Genomic DNA, 14,584 nt, shown 5'->3' with positions numbered 1-14,584 from the left:
TACACTGTGTCCAAAGCCCTCCTGCTACTTCCTGACCGTGGGAACATGGCCTTAAAAGGTGCTGAAATTCTGCAACATGAAAAACGCACCAAAAGCTGATCGTGGGAACGTAGCCGTATGACACAGCTGCGGCCGGTACCTGCGCAGGAGGACCGCACTGCGGGAGAGCACAGCGCGGAGCGGCTTCCGCCACAGGGGGGCGCTCTGCCTTGTCCTTGTCAGTGTGCGGGGCCGCTCTGGCACACAGCTGTCGCTTCTCGCTGGTTAATATGGCGGCGGCCTGGGCTGCGGCGGAGGCGCGGAGCCAGAGCCCGTGAATCCGGGGTCCCACAAGCCGCAGCCTGGCCTGTGCCGTGAGAGGGGCTGCGGCCTACGGCGGACAGGCTCCACCGAGAGAGGGCGCTGTCTGGGAGTAGGGCACATTGTTAAAGCCACTGGCTGCGGAAGGGATGTGACCGGCTTACCTTGGGCCATCCCTGCGGCTGCAGCAGAGGCGGCGGCGGGCGAGCAGCTAACGAGAGGCCGGGGATGGGCCAGCAAGTAGGCCGTGTCGGAGGCGAGGCACCGAGTGGACCGCCGCCGCACAGAGGAAACAGGAGCGCCGGGACCAGGCTGGGGAGTCACCCCGGGGCCGCCGGGACCGGAGCCGGGGGGCGGAGGAGGGAGACCGCCGGCAGGAACAACCCTGAGGGCGCCGGATTCAACATCTTCGCTCAGCACGGTAATGGCTGACCCCATAATATGTGGGAGAGCTGTAAATAATGGCTGCCAGGGAGTGAGTGTGTGTGTATAATGTATGTGTGTGTGTGTGTGTGTATAATGTATGTGTATGTCTATAATGTGTGTGTATAATGTGTGTGTGTATAATGTGTGTGTGTATAATGTATGTGTGTATAATGTATGTGTGTGTGTGTGTATAATGTATGTGTATTATAATATGTGGGAGAGCTGTAAATAATGGCTGCCAGGGAGTGAGTGTGTGTATAATGCGAGGCTGTATATAATGTGTGTGTATATAATGTGTGTGTGTATAATGTATGTGTATAATATGTGGGAGAGCTGTAAATAATGGCTGCCAGGGAGTGAGTGTGTATAATGTATGTGTGTGTATAATGTGTGTGTGTATATAATATGTGGGAGAGCTGTAAATAATGGCTGCCAGGGAGTGAGTGTGTGTATGTGTGTGTGTGTGTGTGTGTGTGTGTGTGTGTATAATGTATGTGTGTGTGTGTGTGTGTATAATGTATGTGTATGTCTATAATGTGTGTGTGTGTGTGTGTGTGTGTATATATAATGTATGTTTGTGTGTATAATGTGTGTGTGTGTATAATGTATGTGTATTATAATATGTGGGAGAGCTGTAAATAATGGCTGTCAGGGAGTGAGTGTGTGTATAATGCGAGGCTGTATATAATGTGTGTGTGTGTATAATGTATGTATGTGTGTGTGTGTGTGTGTATATAATGCGAGGCTGTATATAATGTGAGGGTGTATGTATGCAGGTATAATATTCGTGTATATATATATATATATATATGTATGTGTGTATGTATATATAATGTGAGGGTGTATGTGTGTGGGTGTATAATATGTGTGAGAGCTGTAAATAATGGCTGTCAGGGAGTGAGTATGTGTATGTATGGATGTATAATGTGAGGGAGTGTGTGTGTATATACACACACACACACACACACACTTTACTGTATGTGTGGATAGAACGCTCTTCTGTGCAGCGCACAGCCCGGAGTATACCTGTGTGTATATTATGGTGTCTCTGCTATTAGATAGGCAGCGATACCTCCTGATGTGATGGGGTCTGTACACGTCAGATTCGTGACTCGGGCCGATCTATTTTTTTCTCTGAGTTTGGATTCTGACTGCTCTGATTTGGAAAGGGATCTAAATCAGATCGGCTTATTTATGCCTTAGGCCAAGCTCAGTATTTATTTGTAAGCCAAAACCAGGAGTGGGTGATAAATGCAGAAGTGGTGACATGTTTCTATCATCCTTCTCTGATTGTTCCACTCCGTAAAAGAAATACTGAATACTGACCAAATACTAACTGTGGCCTTAAACTGACTTTATACCAACCGATATGTATTAAACTGCCACTGATTGGTGGGTGTTTCATAACCTGTTTACACAGGCAGGTCGACTCCAGGAATATCTGTAATCGTTCAGTGTACACAGGCTGCTATTGTTCTCAGCAGTATGAGTGCTGTTTATTCAGGAGGATGCGCTGCCCAGAACGATGATCATTTAATCTGACAAGCAAACGTTTTGCTCGTTGTTCAGGTGATGGGCAGAGCATCATAAAACATTCGTACTAAAGCTCTTTCACAATAATCTTGCAGTGTAAATGGACTCTCAGTTGAGCATTAATAATTGATCAAATTTTCATCCAGTTTTGGTCAGTTATATATATATTTTTTCTATTGTGAAAAAAAAAAAAAAGATCCAAAACCCTGTTGGACGTTCCTTAAGCATATTCTATCAAACAATCAGTGAAATAAGGATGGCATATGAATGTTATCTGTGAGCTGTCTCCTAGGGATGAGCGAACGTGATCGGATAAGGTGTTATCTGAGCATGCTCATTAGCTAACAGAGTGACTTCGGCATGCTCGAAAAATATGTTCTAGTCCCCGTGGCTGTTCGACACGTGCAGGGATTTTCTGTTTGTTAGGCGATCCCTGCATGTGTTGATGCTGTCGAATAGCCGCGAGACAGTCAACCACTGGGACTGGAGCATATTTTTCGAGCATGCCAAACACACTCGGTTAGCGCCCGAGCATGCTCAGATAACACCTTATCGGAGCACGTTTGTTCATCGCTACTGTCCACGTTTTTCATGGATCCTTAGACTTAAATGGATGATTTTTGATTCATTGGACCAATCCAAATCAGGCATGTCTGCAAAAAAATCCAGGCCTGTGAACCTACATGGACTACTACTGACCCAGTGAAAAGGGACGACCACTTGAGCACCAACCTGGCCAGTAGAGTTGTTGTGAATCGATATGAAGAACCCAGTCCATTGGCCAGATCAGCAATCTGTGGCTGCTAGACACCCAATGTGAGATCCCTCACCTACCTAGCAGCAGCCACACGTCTTATGGCTTTTAGCCAGCTTGGTGCAGCGTCATTTGTGTATGAGGCTGGCTGATCAAAAGAAGAACTGCAAATACAAGTTGGCGAGACGCTGTTCTTATTAATGTGGCCAATGGATCAGGTCATGCCAATCGATCTGCACAAACTCTAATGCGCAGTCACATCAGTTTCACACAAGTGTGAGGCCTCGTTCTTTTTTTTATTTTTTGTGAAAACAAATCTATTTTGGTTAGTTTTTTTTGTTGTTCATCCGATTTTCAGTTTTCCAGTCAGTATCTATTTTTTTCGTATGGGATGTTTTTTTTTCTTTGCAGACTTCTGCCATATAACCAGTGAAACATAGATTTTGCATAGACCTATTGATTTGAATGAAGGGGTTTGATTCATGACTCAGATCAAAAATTGATGTTTGATCAAAGACTGTATATAATAAGGGTTTGTTCGACCCATGAAAGACACAGAATCCAACATTGAAGAGGAAGTCCGGGCTGCAGCTGATCTGACTTCCTCTTCATATTCATTCTGTACATAGGTGGGGACAGTGATGCCAGCGCTGATTCGGTGCCGGGGTCACGTGTCACAACACCGCATGAGAGCCTCGGGGAGAGCGAGTGCCGACACCGCGGGAACTGTGCCGCCACGGGAGGCGAGTATCAGCTTTATTACTTTATCAGGGCCAAACATTTATGGTAGTTCAAGAAGCAGTTGTCCTAGTAGTGGAGAACCCCTTTAAGCCGAGAATGATACGCTTTTTTTTTTCTTTTTTAATTGAGACACTTTGAGTAACCGTCGTTTTGAATGTTTGTTTCACAAAATAAACAGTAACCATGAAAATAAGCAACTCTGTAATATATCTTATCCGAAAAATCTGCTTCTTTCTGTGGAGCAGCATGTAAGCAGAAAACGCCTGGAGAGTGGTCGGCACACTTGGCTGCTTAGCATTGTAGAAACGTTAGCTGTTATAAGCCCGAACATATGAAGCCGAAGTCGTTTTACAAACTAAATGGCCTTTCAAGTGTTTTGTTAGCATTTTTTTTCAGGTGTTATGTAGTGGATCTGCTCAAAAACCACCTGCAAAAAACAAAAACAAGAACGTGTGTCATAAATCTATCCTTACCAAATAAAGTAATAGCCCTAACAGTCCCAGCAAACATGTCTAAGGCTACGTTCACATTTGCGTTGTGTGCCGCTGCGTCGGCGACGCAACGCACAACGCAAACAAAAACGCAACAAAAAGCACGCTAAAACGCTGCGTTTTGCGATGCATGCGTCCTTTTTCGCCGAAAGTTGGACGCAAAAAAAATGCAACTTGCTGCGTTCTCTGCGCCCAACGCTTGCGGCCATAGAAACGCATGCGTCGCAAAACGCAGCACAACACATGTCCATGCGCCCCCATGTTAAATATAGGGACGCATGCGGCGACGCTGCGGCGCCCGACGCTGCGGCGCCGAACGCTAATGTGAACGTAGCCTAAGTTGGCGGCCAGCTTATGACTGTGCCCGGCAGCACTTGTCTTGCTCATGCTTGGGCTTCACGACCATGGGCAGTTGTGTATATCATTGCCAGAATGAAGGCTGTTGGAGGAGTCGGAGGATCTTGTGTACATTAGGGCTTGTTTCTAATGCTACTTTGTAAGGGATGATATCCAAGCGCCAGTTAGTAGATTCTATCTACTGCATATAGATGAGATTTGGGGACCTCTTGTGTACAACCCAGAACATAGAGAAATGGAAGAAAATTCACCATCCTCTGCAGCACGGAAATATAATACACATACACTACGTCTGAGCGACGGTCCCCTTGTAGAAATCCTAATGGGGGGCTGTTTACTTCTCATTCATCAGCGCAGTGTTTGGCTCGCGTGTACAGGAAGGGATCAGTACATCTGGTTTCGATAGACGGGTCATAAAATAACACAAGTCCTGAGGATTGGAGGGCGAGCAGCTACACTACATGTACAGGGGGCTTTTCTCATGTCCTCGGGGCAGGGTAGCCACTTCCTGTCTTAACCTCCAACCTCTTTACAAGGGTGGATATCTGCTCCTATTGTGCTATTGTGGGTTTATGGCCCCACTGAAGCTCAGTTGTAATGAGATATGGATGTACGTACAGACAGCTTTATCTATTATAGAAAGTAACTTAAAAACATAACCCCACATTTCATTGGCTTTTTTGCACTTGGTAATCTGTTGTGTGCCATATGTGATATTGCACCGTCCTGTTTTACCATCCACTGCCTGGAGCGATTCATCCAGACTATCCCCACATTCAGCCGGTCATGTATGTACTCCTCTACCTAAAAGGCAAAGGATCAGACGTATAAATTCAGCTTCCCCCATACTTTTCTGTTGGAGAGAATCAGGATATCTGCATCCTTAAGCTGTCAGCTCCAATCACTTTGCTCTAATGTCTATGGGAGAATATGATGTGATGGGACATGCTATAATAGTGCGGTATGGATACAATTTAGATACAGATAATGAACGGTGACTACTTGGCGTACCTTCATGTTCTCACACTGATGGCTATTCAGGAACCAGAACGTAAAAATCCATCATGTGTGATACTTATTTCATCCAATGTGTTTCTGGGGTGTCCCAACTTTTCCCCCGACAATACCGGGAAAGTAAAGGGTCGGGCTTGCTTAATTCTGTGTTCTCAAGGTTGATGAGCATCCAGTGCATGTGATCCGGAGGTCCGGGGGAGCTGAGGGGCCTAAATCTGTAGTGAATGGTTTCCCTTTTTTGCTAGATCTGAAGATCTAGGTAGACAAAAAGGGAAGGTATTGAGATTGGTTCAAAGGGAAATTGTAGTAGCTACCATTGGCATCCAATCACTGCCTTTAGCTTAGGGCTCCTGCACATGACCCAGTTATCTCGGGCGTGTATGCTCTGTGGTTTTCAGGGTTGGCACTCGTGCCTTTGATATTCTAGGGGGCTGGGGACATGTCCGAATTTGATCCGTTCAAAATCTGCAATGCAAGTCTATGGGTCTGTGAAAAATCTTGGGCTGCACTCAGATGACATCCGAGTGCAGTCCTATTTTTCACAGACTGACATAATGGAGAAGATGAAGAAACTTTTTTTTTTCCAATGTCCAAAAAAACCTGATGCCTCTCTGAGCAGAATAATCAGACGTTTTTTTGTTGGATGGAGAGAAAATTAGGCTGCCGTCACACTAGCAGTATTTGGTCAGTATTTTACATCAGTATTTCTAAGCCAAAACCAGCAGTGGGTGATAAATGCAAAAGTGGTGCATATGTTTCTATTATACTTTTCCTCTAAGTGTTCCACTCCTGGTTTTGGATTACAAATACTGATGTAAAATACTGACCAAATACTGCTAGTGTGACGGCAGCCTTATTGTGATTTTTTTTTTCCCCCCCTATAAAAATTAAATCTGCTACTCCAACTTTCCTTCTGCACCAGCCTTGATTTATCTTGCCAAATGCTTGTGGAAACTATCTGCTGGCAAGTCAGACCGACACTTTTACCCTTGTGATGACTTGTCGTAGCGTGGCACAGGTGTGTGACGGGCGCCTCTCTGGACTGTTTCTTCTAATACCGCCATACATGGCACCATTGGTTTATGATGCAGGATGAAAGGCCGCAGATCGTCTGCAGCTCTCAGCATGGGGTTTTTATGTTAAGTACTTGGTAATACATTATCCATTATACTAATGAAGCCGGAGATGTTTGTGGAGGAGACCGTTACAGTATTAGTTTCCTTATATGAAGGCTGAGTATACTGTATAACGTCACTGGGGACATAGGAATCCTCTATATAGAGATAGCTGGCCGCACACATCTGGGATCAGGCTGAGCGCTGCCGAGCAATATGCTCGTTCATGCAGTCAACAATGGAAAGTAAGAAATGAACTCTTGATTCTTTTCACACTTGCACGAAGCATTAATATAGGAATATATTGTCTGAGCAGTTTTGTATATAGGGATTATTGTTTTTTAGGGTGCGTTGGGTTTACAGCCGCACATTGTATCTGTCAGCCGCACGGCCACAGAGCGGAATTTGTTTTTGACCGACTTTTTATCTGTGTATCTGATGCACTTCCTATCACATTGTTTTACCGTCCCCAGGAAATCTCAACAATTAGCAGAAAGTCCTCTGCAGGCAAATGTCCGCACAGATCTTACATATAATGTGTTAACAGGATGCTACTTCCGAGGATTAGCCACCTCCAGTCATAGTAGATCTGAAGAGTGTGATTGATGTGCAGGAGAGCGGCTGTACCTGCCGGATGTGTGCATCACGATTCACGCTCACCACATTCACACTCCCTTTGGCATGAGTATATGACACCACATACGTAAAGTCTGGGGCAACCTGCCAGAAGCACCGCAGTCACTGAACCCAGTCATCTGATCACCTGTTCCCACCTTATATGCTCTTTATGGTCTATGAGGATCCGTTTGGGAATATAGGGGATACGCTGTTTTTCCTCTGGACGGCGACACCCGGCCCCCCGCTGTCCACCGCCTCCATTCCAGAGAATAGGGCCAGCTAAAGCTCCCTGCACAGGGAGTGCTAGAAGGGAAATTAGAAATACACCCTCTGGGGCCCTCACCCGTAATTACTGTGCTATGCAGAGATTTAAGGCCACGTTCACACGTTCAGTATTTTGTCAGCCAAAACCAGAAGAGGATGATAAATACAGAAGTGGTGACGTGTTTCTATTATACTTTCCCTCCTTGTTGCAATCCTGGTTTTGGCTACAAATACTGATTTGAAATACTGACCGTGTGAAGGGAATCTGTCATCAAGTTTTCACTACACCATCTGAGAGCAGCATGATGTAAGGGCAGAGACCCTGATTTCAGGGATGTTTCACTTAAGTTTCTTGGTGCATTTTTGATAAAATCCCTGTTTTATCCGCTGCAGATCTAGCAGTGCTCTAAATGCTGAGCTCTGTATAACCCCGCCCCACCACTGATTGGCTGCTTTCTGTGTACACTGCATAGGCAGAAAGTGGTGGGCAGCTGGTTTACACACAACACATGAATATGGAGGACCACATGGCAGCAGGTTTTACTAGTGATCTCCTGCTGATAAATCAGTGATTCTATATCTATAGGAAGTAGACCAGTAAGTGACACATAGCTGGAATCGGGATCTCGTCTGCATTATGCTGCTCCCTGGTTGTATAGCAATAACTTGGTGACAGATTCAACCCATTTAATATATTTAACAGGCTTTTTCCAGTTCCCCTCCATCTGTAGTTAAAAAAAATAAAAACCCTGAACAAACCTAAGCATTACTCGCCCTCCTCATTTCCATCAATAAGTCTCCGCTACTGCTCCCTGTGTCCGTTATTGTCTGTAGCGCTGATGTCACACCGATGACACTGCAGCCAATCATTGAGCTCAGTGGCTCTGCCTGAGGTGACCGCTGGAGCCGCTGGGCTCAGTGATCGGCTGCAGTGCTGTCAACGTGATATTTGTGCAGCAGAGAATAACAGACGCCGGGAATGGCTGCGGAGACCCGCTGCTGGACCAGGGAGGAAAGATTAAAGTAAAGCACAGATTATCTATCTATCTATCTATCTATCTATCTATCTATCTATCTATCTATCTATCTATCTATCTATCTATCTATCTATCTATCTATCTATCTATCTATCTATCTATCTATCTATCTATCTATCTATCTATTTTTTTTAACAAACTGCAGCCAAGGGGAAAAGGGTTTTCTGAAGCCAGGACATTCCCTTTTAAGTTGAGTGAATATGAAGGTCGTACTTTTTGGAGACGCTTCTGTATGTCTATTTGGCAGTCATACAATTTCAGTCTTGCCATGAGGAGGTTCTGCATGTTGGCGATGCTCCACATGGCGCTCCTGCGATGCCCAAACAATGCAATACACTTATAGAAGGTGTTTAGCGGTAACGTTCTTGTGGCATTGCCATTTTTATGTTTAGCGGAGACTTGGGCTGAATAATCGGGGCAGGTTTAGTCCTAATAGATTCTTGTGTTGCAAAGGCCCCAGTGTATACAAAAGAATGGCTCCTCTTACAACCCGGGAGGGGAAGATGTGATCCTGGAAAGCAATCTGAAAAATGATCATATATCGCCTACGGGACTTTAGTTTGAAAACTATTTGAGCGATCAGATGATTCATTCCTTGTAACCATAGATGGCTACCTCCATCGGACTGCACTGCCTATAGGGTAGGCTAAGTATATCTGCATTGCTCTTTGAAGGCTGCACATACTTGGCTCATCCGTTGGTGAAAAGCGGCTAAATAATAACGCTGATCTCTAAGGAGATGTATAGCGTTAGGAGACCAGCGTCATGGCTGGTCACAGGGTTATGTTCCTCTTGGGTTTCCAAGGCTAGAGAGCACCGAGGAGGAGGAGGTCGGTGCACCTAGAAACTTGCTGCTTGCACCTATCTGCAATACCAGACATGGACAGGAGTGGCGCTGCTAATAAGAAAGGGGATTGATCACTGACTGTTCTAGTAGCTTATTACTTGTAGTTTATAAGTTCCCGATGTGAGGTGACAATCAGGTCTCGTACTGCTTGGAAGGAGTCTTGGGAGGTTTCAGGTGCCCATCGCTGTGGATTTCTCTCCCCTGACCTAATTCCATATTCATCTCGTGCCTCCTTACATAACACCGTGCAGGAATCCTCGGCTCGAACGCTCATTATGACGTCTGGCAGGGACCTATCATTTCTCTGTTCTGCGGCAGTCATCAGGAGCAAAGCTTACCAATGCACGGCCATGTATTGCTGCTGTCTGCAATGCAGGGATGTTTTTTAGGAAATGCTTCTTTTGCATTTCAGTCCTTCTGAATATTTAGGATTTTCCTGCTGTCAGGGAGAGAATTTCCTCTTATTCTTTAACTGGTTTTCTATGGCCGGAATAACAATTCCTGATGTGCTTGCTGCAAACCACAGCAATTATAGGATATAAATATTACCCTATACTAACTCCCTATAAATTGTATTCTACCAATTCTGCCTCTTTGTTTTCCTGTCTTGAAAATCTTGACATCCAATGTAAAATATAATATTCATGCTAAGTGTGTGTGTGTGTGGTTATTTTTAAAAACTTTGCATGTGTAGGTTAAATAAATAAAGAAATAAAAAATAAAGATACAGTGCTCAAACTTCAAACCCCTGGTGGTCCCCTACTTGTGATGTTTAGCATGTGATCACTGGACATATGTGCATGCGTGTGGATATACCGTAATCATATTTATTTTATTTAAACTTGCGTTGCTTTACAATTCCCAATTTTTTAAAATTCTTTTTAAACAGAGGAACATTTTCAAGGTGTTTGTAAACACAATTTAAAGCGAGGGTCACACGACCGTAATTTCTCCCTTCCGAAAAAAGCGGTCTAATTATGCTAATCACACTCTGATCAAAGTGTGATCCGATTTATATCGGAAGAGGAGGGGGGGGGGAATATCTCCATCTTCTCCATTCTGTCAGTCCATGAAAATCAGACCGCACTTGGATGTCATCAGAGTGCGGTCCAATTTTTATTCCATGGACTCAATTACTTGCATGGCCGACTGCGATCCAAATATTGTATGCAAATCATGTATGTTGGGATCCCCCCCCCCCATCCCTCGGACAGAGTTGGTCTGAAGGGAAAAAAAAACCGTACATGTTCACGGCCCCATAGAATAACATTGGGCTGAGTGTGAGCCAGTGTTTTGTTGGATTGTACTCAAGCCCAAAATACGGTCATCTGCACGAGCCCTAACAATTATTAAAAATCCTCCCCATTCTCATTAATAGAGAGCTTCTTAGTTTTGTAGTTCACTGCTCATTGCCTGGGTTACTAGCCACAACTGCTGGTCTTCTAGGCTAGGAGTGCAGTGCTTTTAAGCTCCTTGATATAGAGCTTGTAACCACTGCTTCTAAGCTGGTGGGATCTGTCAGCCACCAGGAGCACACGACTCCCCGGCTTCCAGGAAGCCAGAAGGCATGGGGAGCAGTGCGGGCCTGAAGACTGGACATAGGAGAAACCCTTTAAAGAAGTATTTCAACACTTTCACATTGATGGAACCGACCAGTCCCCTTGAGAAAAGAGTCCGAAACGCGCGGCACGATTCCAGGTGGCAGCGGCACCTCTTATTGAGGTTGTCCTAAGGTAATTGTACTCGAGTTGTTCCATTGAGCACTGTCCTTTTGTACGGGTATGCTGATTAGTGGTAGCTGGGTGGCACCGTGGGTGGGTGGACATAATGATGATCATATTTGTAGTTAAATCAATGATAATGTCCAACAGGACACTGGCTGTCTGCTCCCTGTGATGTAATATTGGCAGCCGCTTATATATTTGTGGCTGCCGCCTTCACCTGGACCTGTGCGTCGGTAATGGGTGATTGTGAGGAATGAGTTTCTGTCCTTTCCAACTTTCCCAGTTTTGGCAGAATGGTTTTAAATCATGCTTTTTTCAATAAAAATTGTATTTTTTGATATTTAAATATTTGCCTTATGATCATCTTTTTTGTTCATTTCTATGTAGTAATTCATGATAGGCTCTAGTAATCCGGTTAGATACATGGTTAAAGGATTTTTCAATTAATGTTATACCATGTTTTTTTTTATTTTTTTGTCATACCTGTTGGTACTTTTACATTGATGCCCTATCCTTAAGAAAAGCCATCAATGTGTGATTGGCCTGGGTCCGACACATGGCACCCCCGCCAATCAGCTGTTATCAGTATCATCGGCGGGCTTTACTACTTGCTTGCCGAGCTGGCCGTCTGCTTGTAGTGTCTGCCATGAGGTACTACACATCCGCCTCCTATTGATTTGTATAGTACCCTGCGGCAACCACTAAAAGTAGACTGCAACTCGGCAAGTATTTCCAGCCGTAGGCCGCCACCACCAATGACGGCTGATCGGTGGGTGTGTCGGGTGTCAGTCCCTGGACGATCAGACATTGATAGCCTTTCTTAAGGATAGGCCATCATTGTAAAAGTAGTGGACAACATCTTTAATGGTAGTGACTACCTTTACCAGGCATCATATCTGGCTGACTGTGTCATATCTTGGTTACTGCAGTATATATGCTGAATTTCTAATTCAGTTGTCATCAAACTGTTGATCTCAAACTGTATTGAGGTTGTCTCGCCATGCTGAGATTGGCGGCTCGTATCCTCCACGCTCTTGTTTTCTATGTTCAGCGACCTTTTCTAAGAGAGATTTATATATATACAGTATAGACCAAAAGTTTGGACACACCTTCTCATTTAAAGATTTTTCTGTTTTTTTCATGACTTTGAAAATTGTACATTCACACTGAAGGCATCAAAACTATGAATTAACACATGTGGAATTATATACTTAACAAAAAAGTGTGAAACAACTGAAATTATGTCTTATATTCTAGGTTCTTCAAAGTAGCCACCTTTTGCTTTGATGACTGCTTTGCACACTCTTGGCATTCTCTTGATGAGCTTCAAGAGGTAGTCACCGGGAATGGTCTTCCAACAATCTTGATGGAGTTCCCAGAGATGCTTAGCACTTGTTGGCCCTTTTGCCTTCACTCTGCGGTCCAGCTCACCCCAAACCATCAGGTCATCTGGGGTAGCACCCCATCCCATCCTTCTTGGATAAATAGCCCTTAAGGTACCGTCACACTCAGCGACGCTGCAGCGATATAGACAACGAGCCGATCGCTGCAGCGTCGCTGTTTAGGTCGCTGGGGAGCTGTCACACAGACAGCTCTCTCCAGCGACCAACGATCAGGGGAACGACTTCGGCATCGTTGAAACTGTCTTCAACGATGCCGAAGTCCCCCTGCAGCACCCGGGTAACCAGGGTAAACATCGGGTAACTAAGTGCAGGGCCGCGCTTAGTAACCCGATATTTACCCTGGTTACCATTATAAAAGTAAAAAAAAAACAGTACATACTCACCTTCTGATGTCTGTCACGTCCCCCGGCGTCCGCGCTGCTGCTCAGAGCTTCCTGCACTGAATGTGTCAGGGCCGGCAGAGCACAGCGGTGACGTCACCGCTGTGCTCTGCTTTACGGCCGGCACTGACACATTCAGTGCAGGAAGCTCTGAGCAGCAGCGCGGACGCTGGGGGTCGTGACAGACATCAGAAGGTGAGTATGTACTGTTTTTTTTTTACTTTTACAATGGTAACCAGGGTAAATATCGGGTTACTAAGCGCGGCCCTGCACTTAGTAACCCGATATTTACCCTGGTTACCATTGTAAAACATTGCTGGCATCGTTGCTTTTGCTGTCAAACACAATGATACACACCGATCTAACGACGAAATAAGGTGCTGGACTTCTAGCTCCGACCAATTATATCACAGCGGGATCCAGATCGCTGCTGCGTGTCAAACACAACGATATCGCTATCCAGGACGCTGCAACGTCACGGATCGTTGTCGTTCTCGTTGGAAAGTTGTTCAGTGTGAAGGTACCTTTACACAGCCTGGAGGTGTGTTTGGGGTCATTGTCCTGTTGAAAAATAAATGATGGTCCAACTAAACGCAAAACGGATGGAATAGCATGCCGCTGCAAGATGCTGTGGTAGCCATGCTGGTTCAGTATGCCTTCAATTTTGAATAAATCCCCAACAGTGTCACCAGCAAAGCACCCCCACACCATCACACCTCCTCCTCCATGCTTCACGGTGGGAACCAGGCATGTAGAGTCCATCCATTCACCTTTTCTGCGTCGCACAAAGACACGGTGGTTGGAACCAAAGATCTCAAATTTGGTCTCATCAGACCAAATCACAGATTTCCACTGGTCTAATGTCCATTCCTTGTGTTCTTTAGCCCAAACAAGTCTCTTCTGCTTGTTACCTGTCCTTAGCAGTGGTTATCTAGCAGCTATTTTACCATGAAGGCCAGCTGCACAAAGTTTCCTCTTAACAGTTGTTGTAGAGATGTGTCTGCTGCTAGAACTCTGTGTGGCATTGACCTGGTCTCTAATCTGAGCTGCTGTTAACCTGCGATTTCTGAGGCTAGTGACTCGGATACACTTATCCTCAGAAGCAGAGGTGACTCTTGGTCTTCCTTTCCTGGGGCGGTCCTCATGTGAGCCTCTTTCTTTGTAGCGCTTGATGGTTTTTGCAACTGCACTTGGGGACACTTTCAAAGTTTGCCTAATTTTTCGGACTGACTGACCTTCATTTCTTAAAGTAATGATGGCCACTCATTTTTCTTTACTTAGCTGCTTTTTTCTTGCCATAATACAAATTCTAACAGTCTATTCAGTAGGACTATCAGCTGTGTATCCACCAGACTTCTGCTCAACACAACTGATTGTCCCAACCCCATTTATAAGGCAAGAAATCCCACTTATTAAACCTGACAGGGCACACCTGTGAAGTGAAAACCATTCCCAGTGACTACCTCTTGAAGCTCATCAAGAGAATGCCAAGAGTGTGCAAAGCAGTCATTAAAGCAAAAGGTGGCTACTTTGAAGAACCTAGAATATAAGACATATTTTCAGTTGTTTCATACTTTTTT

The 14,584-nt window shown here is 44.9% G+C and overlaps 1 protein-coding gene across 2 annotated transcripts in view; it reads left to right on the top strand.

Moving 5' to 3' along the window:
* The first annotated feature begins 214 nt into the window (after positions 1-214).
* The window catches only part of ABL2 (ABL proto-oncogene 2, non-receptor tyrosine kinase), a 42,527-nt gene continuing 28,157 nt past the window's right edge, over positions 215-14,584 (top strand). For both annotated transcript variants that reach the window (XM_077277719.1, XM_077277718.1), the window contains exon 1: positions 215-721. In XM_077277719.1, the coding sequence (XP_077133834.1) occupies positions 529-721 (193 nt within the window). In that variant the 5' untranslated portion in view covers positions 215-528. The remainder of the gene's footprint in view (positions 722-14,584) is intronic.

The sequence above is a fragment of the Ranitomeya variabilis genome, chromosome 8, assembly GCF_051348905.1.
Source record: "Ranitomeya variabilis isolate aRanVar5 chromosome 8, aRanVar5.hap1, whole genome shotgun sequence".
In the NCBI taxonomy this organism is placed as follows: domain Eukaryota; kingdom Metazoa; phylum Chordata; class Amphibia; order Anura; family Dendrobatidae; genus Ranitomeya; species Ranitomeya variabilis.
The sequence above is the reverse complement of the archived record's forward strand: the minus strand, read 5'-3'. Positions and strand labels throughout refer to the sequence as shown.